The following is a 21,935-nucleotide window of genomic DNA, read 5'->3' on the forward strand; positions in this document are numbered from 1 at the left end:
GTACCTAAAACATAGTGTTGTAAAAATCAGCAAATTTCAATAGATCAAAATAAGGATCAACATTCACATTTTAATGCAAGTGCTCACTCAACGAATATCTGAAGTTTGAAACTTATTCCATGAAAAAACATAGGGTTGGGTGCCAAGCAACCAGTGAATTAACTTTAACCTCTTTGTATTGTCCCTGTTTTCTCCCATCAAGGTAATCTGCCCCAGACTAGTCAGCCACTCCCAGGTGTGCTCAGTTACTGTAGAACTACCAAAATAAACTTAAAATTACACCCTGGATTTGATGGGGAACATATATCTAATATGGACAAGACGAGGTCAATTAATAGCTATAAATAATATAAGGCGAAGCATGACGTCAGTTCAGAGGAAAACATGTTTAATAACATAAGCAAAAAATACGTAATATGTTGTAAAATCATTAAATGTGATAAAAAATACATGACTAAAATCTTTCTCACAGCTTATAGAGTTCATCTTGAGGATCAAAAATATATGACATTTTAACAAGCGTATGCCGACACACATACGTAACATTTAGCCAGTAAAAAGTAATCCTAAACTTTAGCACTGTGGGGCTGCGTGCTCACACCACGCTTCTGGCTGGTTTGTTAATTCTTTCCACTTTAGATGAGTATTTCCCCTTTCATGCACACTTCAACTGTATGTCACATCCCAAAATCGGGAAACATCACATAAATGCTGGACTAGAAACTGTGGCATTCGAAAAACATACTTTAAATAGGCAGGCAACTATGTGCGTAAATGTTCATATCGAAACTGTTCTTTCCATCAGAAATTTGAAGATACTAAATGCAAAGTTTATCAAAGTTAAATCATGAGTAATTAAGTGAAGTCTTAGCGTATTGAGCTAAATGTTAGAAGTCCCCACACGATCAAAGACACATAATACCTGACACCACACTTCCATAAGCACACTTCTGCTCACGACATTACTACTTCGAAGACTCCTGCCGAATAAGGGTAGCTATCCCACGTGCTGGTCACTTTTATTAATTCACCTCCACAGACGCTGTTTTAAGCCCTTTAGGACCATCTCTCACTTTAATCAATGCATAGCCAATATCGGAATGACAGTACCTTTTTATTGGTTCAAAACATCGCGTGCCCGACGCTTACTTCAAACTCATATCGTTTGACTCCCTAGCCTCACACCGGGCTTCCGAAATGTGGTCCGTTGGTCCACGCTCTTCTCTACCATTATTTCCTTGTTCTCAACCAAGCACTTGCAGGTCGGGTGTGTCATGTAGAAACCCCTCTTTCTTAATATAGCTTGCAAAAAATACCTGTAGACCCTCAGCTCCATGCTTCCTGTCGAAATTGTGCAACCCATGCCTTCGTCCGTGCAAGTTCCCAACACTCAATAAAACGAAATATTCAATGTCCACTCAATAAATGAATGATCAATGAAATGAGCACTTCAGTAAGGGCTCAGTATGAAGTGCCTCCGGAATTCGCCACTGAAAATTACAATGATTTACAGTCTCTTCTGCAATATGTGTCGCCAATTCACCATGGATTTTACAAGACACTCAAGCATGGATAACAGAAATAAACGTCTCTACTGCAGGGGTGTCTTCTTCGACAATAGCACAGTAAAATGGCGATGATATCGTGGAATACTTCTAGAATTCAGATTAATATTCGTTGATACCTAACATTTAAAGTATCGACATTTAATATTACGCATTTTAACATTTTTGCCAACAAAAAGATTATAGATAACAAGCTATTTTTTTTCTATGAATAACATTAACCAAAACCTGTAATTCTTTGAAGGGAAAAAGGGTACACGTGACTGACTTTGAACTGAAAGCGTGCAAGAGATTGCAGGCTATACGAAAAAATGTGCGAAGAGTAATAATTATTATTGCTTAAAACTTCATACAAAAGATGCACAACACAACACTGTCTCTCCAACAGAGGAAGCAACCTGCGCATTGACATTATTGCTTTTAAGCCATTCTTTTTTGAAGGTTTCATCATTGATCCAAAAATTAGATTTGAGACCAAAGGAAATCAGCCAGAAGAGGTCGAGGCGGAAAAAAGAGGAATTTATGAAGAAACGTAGGGCTTCCATAAACAAAAGTACAAGCTCTCGTCCATCTCGGTAATGGGCTTGATGTTAGGTGTTCTAGCAATCATTCCTAAATTTTAGTCAACTTTTGCAATACTTTTGGACTGAATAGAGATTTCATCTGTAACTTCCCTATTACTACTCTCAAGAATGTCATCATGATCATCAAGAACCATGCTTGTGGACCTCTGATAAATGACAACGTGCCTCATTCTTTTGCTTACTCTTATATAACTTCGTACTATCTCCTGTATTTGTTTGTATATATTATTGTTGTTCAGGTACCATTTGCTCTTGGGCAACCTGCAACTACTGGAGGAAGAGTGTATAAAATAATAACAATTTTATATTAAAAGCTCACCAGAATTTAAAATAGTATCCAAACTTTGCGGCTCTTTTTTTCAGAATTATATTGTTGGCACTGATACCCTTTGCTCCTAACCCCCTCATATATAAATGTGAAGTGCATCTACCCTTAATACATAAAGTGTGAGTGTTACACATTCATAAACGTGTGTCAGTACTTGAAGCTTTGAACAACGTAGAATGACCCTCGGTGGAGCAATTAGAGGACCTTCCTTCATTTTCGAGTGAAATACCATGTCAAGCAGTTACGCTATGATAATTGAGTCTTCCTGTAGGCTAGACGGTGTTAATGTAGTAGTCACGCCTTCACAGCGACAGTAATGAGCCAAGTAGCGTGTGAAGTGCACTCAGAGAACATAGAAATGCGTTATAGTTTCCCTCTACTCGACATCATATAATTCTGAACCACCTGCGAATGAAGCACGAAAATAATATTCATTTTCATTCAATGTATATTAAATTATTACCGTCTAAAGTTAAAATATACTGGGTGTGGTAAAATTCAATTTTCAATCTTCAGAGGATGATATAAGGGATCGAAACAAATGCGCTTTGTTAAATAACCATAGTTCAAAACTCCACAGTTCTAGCCCTTCATGCAAGTAACTCAGCGTTGAAAATATCCTAGAGATATGAGCTACGAATTTTAGGTAAATAAAATATAATAAATTATGAGAATATATTCTTTATTTATTCTTAAGACTTAGAATCTTCTTCTGAATCATCATTATCTGGTCGATTAGATGATATACATTATAATATATTCTTTATTTATTCCTAAAAATTACAAACCTTTTCTTAATCATCGCTATCCGATCGATTAGATTAGCAGTTTGCCCCATTTTTACCACTAAGAGTGCTAATATAAGTCAATGTAGAGTCTCGCTTAAATCCTCATAACTACATTCGGTGTGGACATTTTTCAAAATATCGAAATGCGAATTTGTAAATAATTTGGCTAGTATTTGAATAAACACCAAAATGAGTAAACAAACAAGCGATTTTAGGGTGTTACTTTTCAGAACTGCATATACACCGAAAGTGATTTTCGAAATATTTATTTTGATAGATCTATCCAAGACTCACAATTTAAAACCTTTTCTGGCCCTTTAGGCCTTCAATTTTCGGCACAATTGAGGAAATTGCTTAAATTTACGTTTTTCGTAGTATGGGGTTGCCTTCCTACCTTTCTTATTAAGGAATGTTATCAACATTAGAATTGATAACTCTGGAGGTCCCTTAAAAGGATAAGAACTGGAATGTCTAGAAACGAGGCTACACTAAAAGCAGGAAGTTGGATACTGAATGACTGCGACTGTGATGTTCATCAAGTTTTGGGGCATCTATTTCACTGTCTAAACTGCCCTGTGGAAACTCAACCCGAAGACAGTTGGTGATCGAGCTATTGTGGTTCCTTAATAATGGATCACTTTCAACATTTGGGGATTCCTGGATATGATCATAAACATCATCACTGGTGACTGTTGCTGCCAGTACTGATTCCTAAGAACGCTTGGTGTGACTGGAGCTGCCCTGGTGTTATTAATTAAAATTGTGACTGAAAATTAAACGATCACGCTTCAATTTAAAATTTTATTTGTTAAAAACTATTGAAAAATGTTCAATTATTCGTTTCGTCTTCCGGATCCATAGCTTCTGTTTCCAAGAAGTATTGTACGTAAATTGCCTCCGTTTTTCCCAGGACGTCAAATGTTCAAATTCACCAATGCGTTTTCCTCACACGATACTACTTGTTCTTAAACCTTGACAGGCGACGTTTCAGCGTTCATAGTAAGGTATACCTGTACATGAACATCATTCAGTGTGTGTTACGTGTTCGGTCGAGAGGGGCATGGAATCTATGCTGAGTGAAAAGTTATAAATCACCAATGGATGAAAGTTTATGTTTTACGAGAGGATAATTAGTGGAGTACAAAGATTATCATAAACTAAAAATCGTGTGTTTCTTTAAAAGTATGCCAACGGCCGTAGCCGTGTTGAAACACCGGATCCCGTGAGATCTCCGAAGTTAAGCAACATTGGGCGTGGTCAGGAGAGCGGAAAGGAACTGGCCACCCTACCACACGTAAACTCCGGCTCAGGAACACCTTTGCTGAGGTTCGGACCTGCCTTCGGGCAGAATAACCCTTACCTTTACCTTTAAAATTACTAGCAACTGTAGAATTGTATGAAATATATACTGAAATTACAATGAACGACGGAAGGAAGAGGATAATTGGCTGAATATTCTAGACATCTACATTGATAGAAATCGCCAAATTCCTTCATGTGATGTGAGCGGAATAATCATCAGTTAGAGGTGGATGATCTAGATGTTAGGCTCCTTATGAACAAGAAGTATCAACACAGTAGTAGGAGAAAAAAAATCTTCTAAAACAATGGGTGCAAAGTCAGAATTTTCCGACGCGTTTGGCGGGAAATTTGATTTCCTGAGTCAGGATTTTTTGATGCAGGCAAGACCATTTACTTGGATTCATTGACCCCTTAGTCAATGACATCATCATGTTACCTACGTGGACTGGCCTAAGCTCACGTAGATGAGGTTATGGCGTCATGATGGCGTCCTCTCCTCTCCTACTGTACTCAGTTGGGTAGGTGGGCCGTCAGCCAAACCTTTTTCTCTTTGGCCATTTGTGTTGAGAGCGAGTACATGAGAGTCATGGGACGAAAACTATGCCCCTTTACTCATCTGTTCCCGCGACATGCCGATGAGTCGGAAAATTTCCATCACGTGCACTTGCGGAGGAAAAGCGATCTGTCGCGGAGAAAAATGTGTTTCTCCACGTCAGGAAAGAAACCCCCTCTTTGCTGCTCTAGTAATAGCCTAATAAAGAGATCGGAGTATAATTTGGTGAAGAAGAAGAATCAGAGGAGACGGAAAGCTTCCTTCTTAACAAACGGGCCTTTTCATGGGGGATTAATTTAGCGAAATTAAGTAATTATATCAAATTAGGACGAAAGTGGGGAGGTGACCAGTTAAAACAGGTCATAAGTTAGCCAAGGGCCACGATATTTGAAACGGATATTCGCCTTCTTGGTTCTTACGACCTGTTTTAAGAGTCGGATGCCTGGGTCGGTAGAATGACTTAGGAGGATTCTAGACTTTGCCATCCTGACTATTTTGTTTATCTGAGATGTAATGAGCGGAATACGAAGTTCAGTTCGTATCTTTCTATTACATCTCAGAATAGGTACATTAGTCATCCGACGGAGGGTTTTGTTTCGAAAACATTGAAGTGTTTACATGTGGGATTTCGGAATACAGCGCCAAGCCTCTCAGCCGTACAATAGCATGGGCCTGGCACGTGCTAGATATAGGCTTCTCTTTATACTCTTAGAGATGTGCCTATTATACAGGGTGTTAGGTGTATACGTGCAGATATTTCTTGTAGCAATAGAGAACGATGTGACGAACCACTATATATCAAACCTTTAGTAATCCGCGGAAGTTATTTCCGAGAGCAAAGTGATATGATGTTTTTAGAATAGGTAGTATGCCTCGTTCTGCGAATGAATAGCTTTCCGTTGATAACAGGCAAGTCACGCGCCATCCGTACCAAACTGGTTTCTGTTTATGTTTCAGAGCAGATATACTACTGTAACAGCTGAACGCCACGAGATGTTACGTAATATACTTGCCAAACTGGTTTTATGTTTACGAGCAACCGAACTACGATAACAGCTGAAGGCTGCTACCGGTGTTCACAATGTTACGTTACATTCTCGCCAGACTGGTTTTGTTGTTAGTATTTAGTTTCCGTCAGACAACCCTAGTTATCGGTTTCGGACCCTGGAGCTGTATCGAATTGTCAGCGTTAATACTGGTTCATTTGCTGTTACGTCATTTAGGGGATTGGGGTATCTGTGGTCATCAGCCCCATGGTCTAGTGAGTATGGAAATGACCTGAAAACCTATGTCTTTACGCCAACGAAAGTAAGCATGGGATTGAATTGAATTAGGCAAGCACAGCCAACGTTTTACTTCAAACGAATAATGGACATGTTATATAAATAAATTAAACGTACCTACATTTCGTGCCTCCTGCCGGGCTGTGTGGCTCAGAAGGTTGAGGTGCTGGTCCTTTGACTCGAACCTCGCAGGTTCGAACTTGGCCCAGTCCGGTAGTTTTTGAATGTGCTCAAATACGTCACACTCGTGCCGGTAGATTTAGTGGCACGTAAATAGAACCCCTGCGGGACTAAATTCCGGCACCTCATCCTCTCCGATAACCGTAAACGTAACGCAAATACCATTATTATTATTATTATTATTATTATTATTATTATTATTATTATTATTATTATTGACTACTCGCCAATAATGTCTGCCTGGAAAATACTTCTCATCGTTTATAACTATGGATCTCGACAGTTGTATAATGTCCTAATTATGATGATTTTCAAAATTGGCTTTAAGTCGCACCTACACAGATATGTCTTATGGCGACGATGGGACAGAAAAGGTGTAGAAGTGAGAAGGAAGTCTTCGTGACCTAAATGAGGTTCAACTCCAGCATTTTCCTGATGTGAAAATGGGAAACCACGGAGAACCATCTTCAGGGCTGTCGACAGTGGAGTTCGAACCCAGTATCTCCCCACTGAAAGTTCACAATTTCGCGCCCCTAACCGCACGACCAACGTATTCCAAGCTCTAATGCCGGGTTGAGTACCTCGGACGATAGAGCGCTGGTATTCTGATCCCATCTTGGCAGGTTCGATGGAGGCTCAACTCGGGGGTATTTGAAGGTGTTGAAATACGCCAGTTTCGTGTCTGTAGATTTACTTGCATTAAAAAAGGTCCTGCGGTACAACATTCCAGCACCTCGGCGTCTCCAAAACCCGACAAAGTAGTTATTGGGACGTAAAAAATTACATTATTATTTCGTGCTTGCAAACGAAAAGCATATGTGTAATGGTAAAATAAAGCAAAATAAAAGTGGCCAGTCTGAGTTGCTCAGACGTTTAAAGCACTGGTTTCTTGTTTCCAACTTAGCAGGCTCGATCTTGGGTCCGTCCGGTGGCATTCGAAGGTGCTCGTCAGCCTCGTGTCGGCAGATTTACTGGCACGTAAAAATAACTCCTTCGGGACTAAATTACAGCGCCTCCAGAAACAGTATGAGTAGTTAGTGGGACGTAAAGCAAATAACATTACCGGTATTATTATTATTATTATCATCATTATTATTATTATTATTATTATTATTATTATTCACCTGTTCATACTTTCGTCTTATTCCTCTTTTTACTCTCCTTTTAAGTCGTATACTTGTTATTCATATTTGATGTTTTGTTATTAATATTATTGTTATTTTTATATAATTATTATTTTTATTATTTAGTTTATTTCGTTTATTTATAACATCTCTTTAGCTTCATGTGACACAATACTTTTTCCGTCTTTAATTCACCTTTTGTGTCGTGTGCCGGTGTACTTCTGTCTTGTGCTTCAAGACAGTGCTGCAAGATTCGTGTTTGTTTCCCCAGCCCGGGGGTGTTTCGTTTCTCATGTGACAGAGTTACATCTTACGTTCTGTTACATGTTTAAGTTTGGCCTTGTGATACATCGCCTTTAATCTGCTCTGCAGCCTTTAAAAGTGTAGCATGGTCAATGACCTCAGTGCTTGTTTTGTTCACATATCTGGACTAAGAACTTGTCTCACTCGGCACAGCAAGTTCAAGGCCAACCACTTCTATCTGTTTGTTTGTTTATTTATTTATTTACCCAGGTATGTATGTCAACATTGTACTATGTCAACATCGTACCATGAAAACGTACTCAATAAACGGGGTGTTTGGGGGGTCTCTGTCCTGGGTGGTGTTTTCTGCGGGCCTCCTCTGGGGTCCGTGTTGTTGCTGCGGTTATCTCTCTGCGCGTTCAGGTATTTACTAACATGTTCAATTCAATTTATTGTATGTACAAGACATACGTCCAACTTGAAATATTTCATCCTCACAACTCTACTTCCTTACTCCATGGCCCAAGAGCTACACGTATAGCTGACGGCCCACCCACCCCTCTACGAGTGTGGGAATGAAATAACTAATTTGATTGAATTGTTTTCATATTTCAGTAGTGATGAATATAAAACAAGCATTTTTGAATTTTTATACGTGTTAATGATGATGATTGCTGTTTTAAGGTCATCGGCCCTTAAAAACGCAAAATGTCTTCTGTTTTAACTCGTAGTGAATAAGAAACAAAATATAAATTTCTCGAACACACGTAAAGAACCAAAAAACCGAGCTCGATAGCTGCAGTCACTTAAGTGCAGCCAGTATCCAGTATTCGGGAGATAGTAGGTTCGAACCCCACTGTCGGCAGCCCTGAATATGGTTTTCCGTGGATTCCCATTTTCACACCAGGCAAATGGTGGGGCTGTACCTTAATTAAGGCATGGCCGCTTCCTTCCCACACCTAGCCCTTTCCTGTCCCATCGTCGCCATAAGACGTATATATGTCGGTGCGACGTAAAGCAAGTAGCAAAAAAAAACATGCAGTGTAGGATTGAGCAACTGCCGAAATGCGTTCAAGGTCAATGTCTAGCGTTTTAACAAGCACGTCTTCCGCACTCGCGCACTGAAACTCTCGATTTATAATTTTTGTTACCGGTACATCAATTTCCCTGCTCGGATTTATGAGAATATCGACCTATCGAGACTCAAAATACTAAGGCGATACTGTACTGTACTCCCAAGCCATTACGTTGCAGAAATGGCGTAACATCTGACATACCAAAGTAAAACTCGTAGCAATTGTTCAAAGTGATCACCCTGGGCTTCCCTGCAGGCTTCACTTCTCCGAATCCAGTTGCGACGCATTCGAGCCAAGACACCAGGGTTGTGTCCGACTCGTTGGCTGAACGGTCAGCGTACTGGCCTTCCGTTCAGAAGGTCCCGGGTTCGATTCCCGGCCGGGTCGGGGATTTTAACCTCAACTGGTTAATTCTAATGGCACGGGGGCTGAGTGTATGTGTTGTCTTCAGCATCATTTCATCCTCATCACGACGCGCAGGTCGCCTACGAGAGTCAAATGGAAAGACCTGCACCTGGCGAGCCGAACTCGTCCTGGAATATCCCGGCACTAAAAGCCATACGACATTTCATTTCATTTCATTTCACCAGGGTTGTTCAGAATATCCTCTGCTGCTTAAACAATACGTTCACGGAAGTCGTCCGAAGTGGTTACTTCAGTTCGATATACTTTGTGTTTCATGTTCCCCCAGACATTAAAGTCCATTGGAATAACGTCTGGAGATCTGGCTGGCCAATTGATAGTTCCATATCGTCCTGTCCACCGTTGAGGAAATGTCTGCACCATCGTGTAAAATCCACGTGGTTCTGCGTAGTCGAAGCGACACGTCCTCTGAAAGCTCAAGTAACGTACTGTATCTACAGGAGCAAGGTAACATTAATAAAAAAGATGATTAGTCCACGTAACCGACTTCCTACTACACCCATCCAGGTATTAATTCATAACCGGTGCTGGAAATTGCCTTCTCCTACTGAATGGGGACGTTCCACAGCCCATGAGTGGGATATAGTGGGTTCGAACTCCTCTGTCGGCAGCCCTAAAGACGGTTTTCCGTGGTTTGCCATGTTCACACCAGGCAAATGCTGGTGCTGTTCCTTAATTAAGGCCACGGTTGCTTCTTCACGATCCTAGCCTTTTCCTGTACCGTCGTCGCCGTAATATCTATCTGTCGTGGCGACGTACATCAGCTCGTAAGAAAATGGTAATCAGCTGTCAAAAACACTGCACCCGTTGAATATGGTCAGGATGCACTCGTTCTTCATGCAGTGCCCTACGTATGGTCCAAGTTGGTACACCAACGGCACGTGTTATACTACGCGTACGGCGCCCGGGATCATCGTTTACTATTGTTAGGATGCCCGGCTCCATGGCAAAACGGTTAGCGTGCTGGCCTTTGGTTACAGGGATCCCGGGTTCGATTCCCGGCAGGGTCGGTATTTGAACCATCATGGTTATTTTCCCTGGCATGGGGCTGGGTGTATGTGTTGTCTTCATCCTCATTTGATTATCATCAAGATGCGCAGGTCACCTACGGGAGTCAAACCAAAAGACATGCACCTAGCGAGCCGAACCCGTCCTGGGATCTCCCGTCACTAATATCCATACGCCATTTCATTTCCATTGTCAGGATGTCTTCTTCCGCGTCTAGAATTACACGTGGCCGTTTAGGCCATCGCTTCTGAAAGCGTGATGTAACACAACCTGCATCGCGAATACGCTGCAGTACAGCAAGTATCGTTGCTGGGTTCGGCACCCGTCTGTTGGAAAGCCTTTTCCGATAGATTCATTGAGGGTGACCCGTGTTCTGTTCTGCCACTCGATACACTAGCAGCATATCATGGTATTCGTGGTATTCATACACTGGCATTATTCAAATACTGCTACTACGAAGTAACTCGCGTACTAAACGGACGATAATTCGCCTCTATGACAGCTGTTATTCAGGTCAAGGTCAGACAGACAGCTCATACCTCTAGTCCGGTGGTTTCATGTAGGGGCGGGAACCCGTCCCACCACACCCCCGTCGCTAGAAACAGCAGACGACCGACCGGCCCGTGACAGGTCTAGTGAATTTGTCAAACTGCTTACGTGAAATATTCTCCCACAGTGTGATTTCAATACCATGGATTCTTGGGAGGCCAACTCGCCGTATGCAGAAACACTCCGTGTTGACGTGTACGTAAATAAAGTTTCTTACGTCAACGAAAGAATGCGTGGGATAGGATTTCCAAGTGAGTAGTATCAGAACTGAATTGTCAAAGCACATCGAACGTTTTGCTTCATATCAATAAGGGACATGTTATAAAAATAAATAAATTAAACGTACTTCCTTTTCGTGCTTCCAAACGAAAAGAACTTGTTTAATGGTAAATTAAAGCATTCTGCTTTTGCAGTGCCTATTAAACGTATCCAAATAAACGTTGCCAGGCTGAGTGGCTCAGACGGTTCAAGCTCTGGTTTCATGAACTTAGCAGGCTCGATCCTGGCTCAGTCCGCTGGTATTTGAAGGTGCTCAAATACGTCCGCTTCTGATCGGTAGAATTACAGGCACGTTAAAGAATACCCGTGGGCAAAATTCCGAAACCGCGCGTCTCCATTGGCACGTAAACATTTATTTTTATTATTATTATTATTATTATTATTATTATTATTATTATTATTATTATTATTATTATTATTACTGAGCGAGTTGGCCATGTGATTAGGAGCGCGCGGCTGTCAGCTTGCATTCGTCGTAAAACCACCTACCAATATTATAATAAAAACTGTGTTAGTCCATTATTACTAACTATTACGAAAATAAAAGTTAAACGCCCCACTCAAACTTCGTAGCTGGTAATCTGTCAGAAAACACTAAAGAAAATAGTGAACTTTTAACAAGTCCGAATTATTATTAATCTTATAATTGCGCACATGTCTCCGGAATTACCGAAATATGTACTTACAAATTGTTTTTACGTCGCACCGACACAAGTAGGTCTTACGGCGACGATGGGAGAGAAAAGGGATACAAGTGGGAAGGAAGCGTTCGAGGCCTTAATAAAGGTACAGTCCCAGTATTTCCCTGATGTGAAAATGGGAAATTACGGAAAACCATCTTCCCGGCTGCCGACAGCGGAGTTCGAATCCACTATCACCAAAATGCAAGCTCACAGCTGCGCGCCCCTAACCACACGACCAACTTATTCCAACCTCTAATGCCGGACTGAGTAGCTCGGATGATAGAGCGCTGGTCTTCTGATCCCACCTTGGCAGGTTCGATGGTGGCTCAGTTCGGTGGTATTTGAAGGTGCTCAAATAAGCCAGTCTTGTGTCTGTAGATTTACTTGCATTAAAAAACACTGCGGTAAAAAATTCTGGCATTTCAGCGTCTCCGAAAACCGTGAAAATTAGTTAGTGGAACGTAAAGACATTATTATTATTATTATTATTATTATTATTATTATTATTATTATTATTATTATTATTATTATTATTAGCAGTAGTAGTAATATTATTATGATTACGGAAGTTCTAATTAAGCGGGTCCATTACAGTCATCAATTTACCTATCGGCACTTACTGTCCAGTAATAAGCCTTCTGTCCGCCTCTGTGGTATAGTGGTTAGTGTGATTAGCTGCCACCCCCCGAAGGCCCGAGTTCGATTTCGAGCTCTGACACGAAATTTGAAAAGGGGTACGAAAGTTGGAACGGGGCCCATTATGCCTCGGGAGGTCAAATGAGTAGAGGTGGTTCGATTCGCACCTCAGCCATCCTGAAAGTGGTTTCCCGTAGTTTTCCACTTCTCCAGGCAAATGCCGCGATGGTACCTAGCTTAAGGCCACGGCCGCTTCCTTCCCTCTTCTTTTCTATCCCTTCCCATCCCCCCGCAAGGCCCCTGTTCATCCTAGCAGGTGGGGCCGCTTGGGCGATGTACTGGTCATTCTCCCCAGTTGTATCCCCGACCCAATGTCTCACGCTCGAGGACACTGCCCTTGAGGCGGTAGAGGTGGGATCCCTTGCTGAGTCCCAGCGAAAAGCAACCCTGGAGGGTAAAAATATTAGGAAGAATAAGCCTTATATTACAAATGCCCGGCGGCAATTCCACAGTACCGGTAGCTCTTTTTCCTTCGAGCAATGTTCACGATGGATGAAACTATGGTTTTTGAAATTTGTCTCATTAATAACAATTTCACTGAATACTTATAGCCTTTTCTTTCAGTGTCCACCGTCCTTTCATTGATCTGAAAAGTTTATGAATAAGCATAGACAACTCGCATTGTCTATTGTCAGAAGTTCATCGTAGACTGTTGCAATAACAGCACAGAAATGTTGCGCCCATTTTTCATTACTTATTAACTATTTCCTTTAATTTTGTCAGCTTGGATCACTGAGTAATGCCAATGACGTCTTATAAATCACACACAACTACACAACACTTGATTCGCATGCATGTGCTGGTACGGATCTTCGACGTCACTGTAAGAATTCCGTGTACTTTTCAAACAGACTACCCTAGACCGGTTTTCGAGTACAGCAAGTGGCCAGGCACGTGAGTCAACCTCTCCTACTTGCCAAGCCTTTAGGGGAAGTGCACAACAACATGTGTTGGCCTGCGATAAGAAACAGGTTCAACAAGCCCTATACTCTGCTACTGTACTTCCATTACGCGTGGACAGAATGACGTAACCGGCGCATCCTGCTACGGCCGTTCAAAACACATTAGGTCCTGAAATATTTGGCTCTGTTATGGGCAAACTAATAGGACAAGGTAAAAAGTATATAGCATATATTGTGAGATGTATTTTTCTTTGCCGACTAGCTTAATATCTGCACGTATACCCCTAACACCCTGTATAGTATAGGTCGCAGGGCTGCCGCCCATGCCGCGGCTTGCTGTAAAGCCTGTTCTATATTCAGTTTCCACGTTAAAGCTCGGTCCATAGTAAGATATTTAATTTTGTTTAATTTAATTTGTTTTGTTAGACCAGGACAGGGATACATTGTTAATAATCAGACGGCTAAGTTTAAGAAGGCGCTTGGTGAAAACAATTGCCTGCGTTTTGGCAGGATTAATTTTCACGTTGTTCCATACGCACCACTTCCAAAATTTCTGCAGCGCTCTGAGGGCATAGTCATTTCTCTACTGAGTGGTATAAATGGCTATGTCATCAGCATACTTCTACACCTTTAAGGGTGGGAAGATCGTTCACATATAGGCCGTATAAAATCGGAGGGAGGACACCCCTTGGGGTACTCCGGTTCGGAGAACCCTTGGGGTCGATTCCTCCCCCTCGCAGGAGACTTAAGACATAGATTCGATAGGATAATTTTGACCAAATAGGCCGGAACCCTGTATGTTTCCAGCAGTTTAAAAATTAAATTTTCGCGCCAGACAGTGGACCTGTTCTCGCTCGCTTATAACGCATGCTCGTAGAGGAAGGGAGAAGGGGATAATTCAGTATGGGGGGGATGCGCATGCGCGGAGGGACATGACAGAGCGCTCACGCGGCTACGAAGGAAAGTAGAGTAGCGTTGCCTAGCGTTGCACCCATTGTTTTAGAACATACTTTGCTCCTACTACCCATCAACAATTATCAGTTAGACGAACTACTAACAACTACGAATCATTCCATCGAAATCTTAACAGGCTTTCAACGCCATCCATCCAGATTTTGAAAATTCGTAAAATACAGAGGGGCAATTATTTGTCCCTCCGCAAGTAAGCTCAGCCTTTGTGGGTGAAGTTAACATGTTGTTGTTTGAGTCATCAGTCCATAGACAGTTTTGATGCAGCTCTCCATGCCACTCTATCCTGTGCTAACCTTTCCATTTCTACGTAACTATTGCATCCTACATCTGCTCTAATCTGCTTGTCATATTCATACCTTGGTCCACCCCTACCGTTCTTACCACCTACACTTCCTTCAAAAGAAACTGAACAAGTCCTGGGTGTCTTAAGATGTGTCCTATCATTCTATCTCTTCTTTTCGTCAAATTTAGCCAAATCGATCTCCTCTCACCAATTCGATTCAGTATCTCTTCATTCGTGATTCGATCCATCCATCTCACCTTCAGCATTCTTCTGTAACACCAAATTTCAAAATCTTCTATTCTCTTTCATTCTGAGCTAGTTATCGTCCATGTTTCACTTCCATACAATGCCACGCTCCACACGAAAGTCTTCAAAAACATCTTTCTAATTCCGATATCAATGTTTGAAGTCAGCAAATTTCTTTTCTTGAGAAAGCTCTTCCTTGCTTGTGCTAGTCTGCATTTTATGTCCTCCTTACTTCTGCCATCGTTAGTTATTTTACTACCCAAGTAACAATATTCATCTACTTCCTTTAAGACTTCATTTCCTAATCTAATATTTCCTACATCACCTGCCTTCGTTCGACTGCACTCCATTACTTTTGTTTTGGACTTATTTATTGTCATCTTGTACTCCTTACCCAAGACTTCATCCATACCATTCAGCAACTTCTCGAGATCTTCTGTAGTCTCAGATAAAATAACAATATCATCGGCAAATCTCAAGGTTTTGATTTCCTCTCCTTGGACTGTGATTCCCTTTCCAAATTTCTCTTTGATTTCCTTTACTGCCTGTTCTATGTAAACATTGAAAAGGAGAGGGGACAAACTGCAGCCTTGCCTCACTCCTTTCTGGATTGCTGCTTCTTTTTCAAAGCCCTTGATTCTTATCACTGCAGACTGATTTTTATACAGTTTGTAGATAATTCTTCGTTCTCGGTATCTGATCCCTATCATCTTCAGAATCGTAAATAGCTTGGTCCAATCAACATTATCGAATGCCTTTTCTAGATCTACGAATGCCATGTACGTGGGCTTGTCCTTCTTGATTCGATCCTCTAAGATCAGACGTAAAGTCAGTATTGCTTCACGTGTGCCTACATTTCTTCTGAATCCAAATTGATCTTCTCCCAATTCAGCTTCAATTTGTTTTTCCATTCTTCTGTAAATAATACGTGTTAAAATTTTGCAGGCATGAGATACTAAACTAATGGTGCGGTAGTTTTCACACCTGTCAGCACCGGCTTTCTTGGGAATAGGTATTACAACATTCTTCCGAAAATCGGATGGGACTTCTCCTGTCTCATACATCTTGCAGACTAAATGAAATAACCTTGCCATGCTGGTTTCTCCTAAGGCAGTCAGTAATTCAGAGGGAATGTCATCAATTCCAGGTGCCTTGTTCCTGTTGAGGTCACTCACAGCTCTGTCAAACTCAAAATTGGGTCTCCCATTTCATCAGCATCAACAGTCTCTTCATGTTCCAGAACCAAATTATTTACATCTTTACCTTCATACAACTGTTGGATATGCTCCTGCCATCTTTCTGCTTTGTCTTCTTTCCCTAGAAGTGGCTTTCCATCTGAGCTCTTTAATATTCATACACCTAGATTTCCTTTCTCCAAAGGTTTCCTTGATTTTCCTGTATGCAGCATCTACCTTACCCAGGACCATACAGCCTTCGACATCCTTGCACTTCTCCTTCAGCCATTCTTCCTTAGCTACTTTGCACTTTCTATCCACTTGATTTTTTAATCGCCTGTATTCTTTTCTGCCCTCTTCATTTCTAGCATTCTTGTATTTTCGTCGTTAATCTATCAGGTTTAGTATCTCCTGAGTTATCCACTGATTCTTAGTTGATCTTTTCTTCCTTCCTAACATTTCTTCAGCAGCCCTACTGCATTTTTCATGACTCTCCACTCTTCCTCTATAGTGTTTCCTTCAGCCTTTTCATTTAGTCCTTGTGCAACAGGTTCCTTGAAACAATCCCTTACACTCTTTTCTTTCAACTTGTCTAGATCCCATCTTTTACCATTCTTTCCTTTCTTCAATTTCTTCAACTTCAGATGGCATTTCATGACCAACAAGTTATGGTCAGAGTTCACGTCTGCTCCTGGGAAAGTTTTGCAATCCAACACCTAGTTTCTGAATCTCTGCCTAATCATAATGAAGTCTATTTGATACCTTCCAGTGTCTCCAGGTCTTGTCCAAATATACAGCCGTCGTTTGTGGTGTTTGAACCAAGTATTGGCAAGGACTAAATTATGATCAGTGGAGAATTCAACCAGCCGACTTCCTCTTTCGTTCCTTTGTCACAATCCAAATTCTCCTACTGTATTACCTACCGGGCGAGTTGGCCGTGCGGTTAGAGGCGCGTGGCTGTGAGCTTGCATCCGGGAGATAGTGGGTTCGAATCCCACTGTCGGCAGCCCTGAAGATGGTTTTCCGTGGTTTCCCATTTTCACACCAGGCAAATGCTGGGGCTGTACCTTAATTAAGGCCACGGCCGCTTCCTTCCAACTCCCAGACATTTCCCATCCCATCGTCGCCATCAGACCTATCTGTGTCGGTGCGACGTAAAGCCATTAGCAAAAAAAAAAAAAACTGTATTACCTTCTCTTCCTTGGCCTACCACTGCATTCCAGTCTCCCATCACAATTAGATTCTCGTCACCTTTTACATATTGTATTAAATCTCCTCATATATTCTTTCGATTTCTTCATCATCCGCTGAACTAGTAGGCATATAGACCTGCACTATTGTGGTGGGCATTGGTTTGGTGTCTATCTTGACGACAATAATTCTTTCACTATGCTGGTCGTAGTAGCTTACCCGCTGCCCTATTTTCTTATTCATTATTAAACCAACTCCTGCATTTCCCCTGTTTGATTTTGTGTTGATAATTCGGTAGTCGCCTGACCAAAAATCTCGTTCTTCCTGCCAACGTACTTCACTTATACCAACTACATCTAACTTTAGCCTATCCATCTCCCTTTTCAGGTTCTCTAACCTACCACAACGATTCAAACTTCTAACATTCCACGCTCCGACTCGCAGAATGTCAGTATCCATCTTCCTGATGATCGCCCCCTCTCGTGTAGTCCCCACCCGGAGATCCGAACGGGGGACTAGTTTACTTCCGGAATATTTTACCCGGGAGGAAGCCATCATCAGTACATCATTCATACAGAGAGAGCTGCATGTCCTCGGGAGGTAGTTACGGCTGTAGTTTCCCGTTGCTTTCAGCCGTGTAGCAGTATCAACACAGCTAAGCCATATTGAGTATTATTACAAGGCCGTATCAGTCAATCATCTAGACTGCCGCCCGAGCAACTATCGAAAGGCTGCTACCCCCCTTTCGATGAACCATTCGTTAGTCTGGTCTCTCAACAGATACCCATCCGATATGGTTGCACCTGCGGCTCGGCTATGTGCATCATTGGGACACGTAAGCCTCCCCACCGCGGCAAGGTCACATGGTTCGCAGAGGAGGGAAGTTAACATTCAATCAGTAAATAGGGGAACCTGACCCTTTCAGAGAGTGTCCTCAGGTGGGGGATGGGATGTACCTTATAGGGATGATCTTCGGATCCGCAGAACAACAGGTAGACCAGTTCCTGGGGGCTTTAAATTGCTGGGACATCCTCTCTCCAGGGATCATAAATAGGGAGGTCTCTAGCACAGGGTGATGTGTGAAGACCTCAATGGTAACTACGGTGGAGCAAGAGACCTGTGGTATAATGTAGGAGGGGGAGGAAACAACCCTATAATCGGGTTTACAGAGTAACGGTGCCTACACCAACTAGGAGCAAATATAATATAAGTAGAAAAAGTGCGTGCCTGGGGCATGTGGTACGTGGTGAGAAGTGGGCAATACATGCATAAGAAGAGGAAGAATAATAAAAAGGAAAAGAAGAAGGGGCAGAAGTCACGTGTCTCTCAGAAGCATAAGCAAACTAAATAAATGAATACATGTCTTTTGTGCAAGTAATATTACTTTTACAAAATAAAATATTTGTTCATCGGTAACCATTATTATTAATTATTATTTAAACTATGTTTACTATTAATTTTCATGAATTATGCATAAAAACCTATATTACTGACAGTAAGGTAAGGTTGGGTGCAGTGGGACATTTACAGTAAAATGGGGAAAACGTTCGTTCTGTCAAGAGCATGCATGATCAGTGGAGTTAAAAGATGACCGTGTACACACATGCACAGAAATCGTGTCCCTATAGAAACAAAATATGGCGTCCCCTCACACCTCCTCGCTTCACACATTGCTGCAGGTAGAAAGCCCGCTACAAGATATTATTGGGATTGAAATGAGCATTCCGGCTGATGTATAGCAATACACACACTTTACCTTCAACACTACCTGTCAACTCACCCTTTCTCCCCTCTTCGGTACTGGAGTGTCCTTAAGTACTACCCCTTCACTCCCTACCCTCCTTTTGAGTACTGGAGTAGAACCGTGTTTATATCGGGACACCATTTCTTTGCATGCGTGTACTACTGACTAATTTTAGAGTTTCTTTAAAGTGAAAAGCAATTGTGAATTGTAGGAAAACTTGTGGCAATTTAAATACCACAGCTCAGGTAATTAGGAGGTAATTTACGTTATTATTCCACCTGGGTAGATTTTTTAAAATTTAATTTAATTTAATTTTTTTAATTTCGTGTGGCTATTTCTAGCCGAGTGCAGCCCTTGTAAGGCAGACCCTCCGATGAGGGTGGGCGGCATCTGCCATGTGTAGGTAACTGCGTGTTATTGTGGTGGAGGATAGTGTTATGTGTGGTGTGTGAGTTGCAGGGATGTTGGGGACAGCACAAGCACCCAGCCCCCGGGCCATTGGAATTAACCAATGAAGGTTAATTCCCCGACCCGGCCGGGAATCGAACCCGGGACCCTCTGAACCGAAGGCCAGTACGCTGACCATTCAGCCAACGAGTCGGACACCTGGGTAGATAATTTACCGCTTTCAATCGGAATATATCTCTGTAATCTTACAGCATACAGATTGTAATAACATAAGTGACACACACAGTAAAAGTGCAATAAAACAGAAAAAAAGGTAGCAGATCATGATATCTTACCTACTACTTGGAGGTACCCCACTTGGCTGATCATGGGATTAGTGTTCACTTGGCACATATAGTAACCTCGATCTTCTTGCTGCACTCCGCTAACATGGAGAAGCCACGTCTTCTGATTATCATGCGAAACACTAAACCGCGGCACTCGTGCGATTACGTGCCTGTGTATCGTCAGGATCATTTGTCTGTCGATGTGGATCCACGCCACCTGAAATGAGAAACACAACTATCAATTCTTGTTTAGCCTCGACTATGAGGGAGTCAGTCTCTCGTCTTAGTATTCTGTGTGTATCTTCTCTTTATTGCTGTAATAAAGATGATTGATGTGCAGAGACAGTGAGTCAAATTTAAACCTCTAGACAATATCGCGGTTCCTGGAGCTCAGGGAGTACAGTTCAGGGAAGAAGTCAATGCCTTGAGGAATACTTGTTGGGTCATACACAGTCTGTTGTATATAAGATTATCCACTCAAATAACTTATAACTCGGTAAATAATACGATATTCTGTTTTTATATCTTTGACCATTCGAATGCTAGCCGATCTGGGCTCCGCTCCTTGGCTGAGTTGTCAGAACCACAACCTTCGGATCAGGGGGTCCTCAATTCGATCAGCGGATGGGTCGGGGATTATAACAGGCGGGGGATGCAGACAAATAATAAACGCACGACATCCCCTGCCTGTCGTAAGAGGCGACTAAAAGAGACGATCAACGGATGATGACATTAGAACAGAGAGACTGGTTGTGATTAGCACCATTACGTACGGAACACCCTGGGTCGACTTGCGATTAGTACCACCATTACGCAATGAGCACCATGGGTTTACTTTACTTGCAATTAGTACTACTACATGTGCCTGGTTGTGCTGCCATTTAGAGCAAAAATCACCACTACCTAAGGTACGCGAACAGCTACGGCCTCCAACTAGGTTTCCCATTAGCATCAAGGGGGGAGGATTACTATGGGAGTAGTACCATTATATTGTTCGGAGATCAGAAGAATGCACATGCCCGGTGAGGCACGGGGCGAAGGGGTTTTGACCAGCAGAGCCAGTGACGCAATGGTTACCACAGCAACTCCGCTACTATCCAGGCGACTTTATATTATCTTCTACAGACAGCTCTTCGTTCTCGTCAGTTGTAATCCAGCAAACTGCAAAGTGTGAGTCAATGTTTTCGTGTAGCAGATAAGAGCAGATAAGAGCCGATCTGTCTGGGCAGAACAGGAAGTTCGTGCTTGCAGGCCACATTCCTCCTTCTTGCATTATTCTCATCTCTACACAGTACATGTTTCACGATCATTTTATCATTAGCATTCGTTCTATATATTCTAGTCAGTGGATACATTATGAAGTTTTAATTTTAATTTCGTTTCACTTCGTGCCATTAGGGGCTGATGACCTACAACAACAAACATCATTGTCATCATCGCGGACTATAAATTTCTCTGGTTTAATTCCACATGTTCTTTAGGTACATACCTACAACACATCACACTACAAACCACCACAGAAACAAGCAATGGTGAATACTTCCCTTCACATAGGTTCGGCGTCAGGAAAACATCCGACCGTAAAACTGGGCAAAATCTATTCGACATTACAGCCCCTGCAAATTCGGAAGATGATGAAGAAGATCATCAGCTGATATTGAAGATTTCCTACTTAAATTGACAAGCTATTCACCTGAAAATACATTAATTTTATCTATGTTAATACCTCGACGAATATTTGGTTTGCCGAGCTGAGTGGCTCAGACGGTTGAGGCGCTGGCCTTCTGACCCCAACTTGGCAGCTTCGATCCGCATTCAGTCCAGTGGTATATGAAGGTGCTCAAATACGTCAGCCTAGTGTCGGTTCGTTAAAGATCTCCTGCGGGACTGAATTCAGGCACCTAGGCGTCTCCGAAAACCATAAAACCAATAACATTATTATTAATATTAGGTTTATCGTCTGCTACTTGTTGAACATTTCACCGGCACATGCAAGTCATACGGTTATGATGGCATTGGACAAG

The 21,935-nt window shown here is 42.0% G+C and overlaps 1 protein-coding gene across 1 annotated transcript in view; it reads right to left on the reverse strand.

Moving 5' to 3' along the window:
• Window positions 1-20,721, reverse strand: part of DIP-delta (Dpr-interacting protein delta) — a 941,119-nt gene extending 920,398 nt beyond the window's left edge. Inside the window, exons 1-2 of the mRNA XM_068229868.1 lie at window positions 20,716-20,721; window positions 19,921-20,146 (exon numbers count right to left, since the gene is read on the reverse strand). Of these exons, the coding sequence (XP_068085969.1) occupies window positions 19,921-20,146; window positions 20,716-20,721 (232 nt within the window). The remainder of the gene's footprint in view (window positions 1-19,920; window positions 20,147-20,715) is intronic.
• Window positions 20,722-21,935: the final 1,214 nt, after the last annotated feature.

The sequence above is a fragment of the Anabrus simplex genome, chromosome 1, assembly GCF_040414725.1.
Source record: "Anabrus simplex isolate iqAnaSimp1 chromosome 1, ASM4041472v1, whole genome shotgun sequence".
NCBI lineage: Eukaryota > Metazoa > Arthropoda > Insecta > Orthoptera > Tettigoniidae > Anabrus > Anabrus simplex.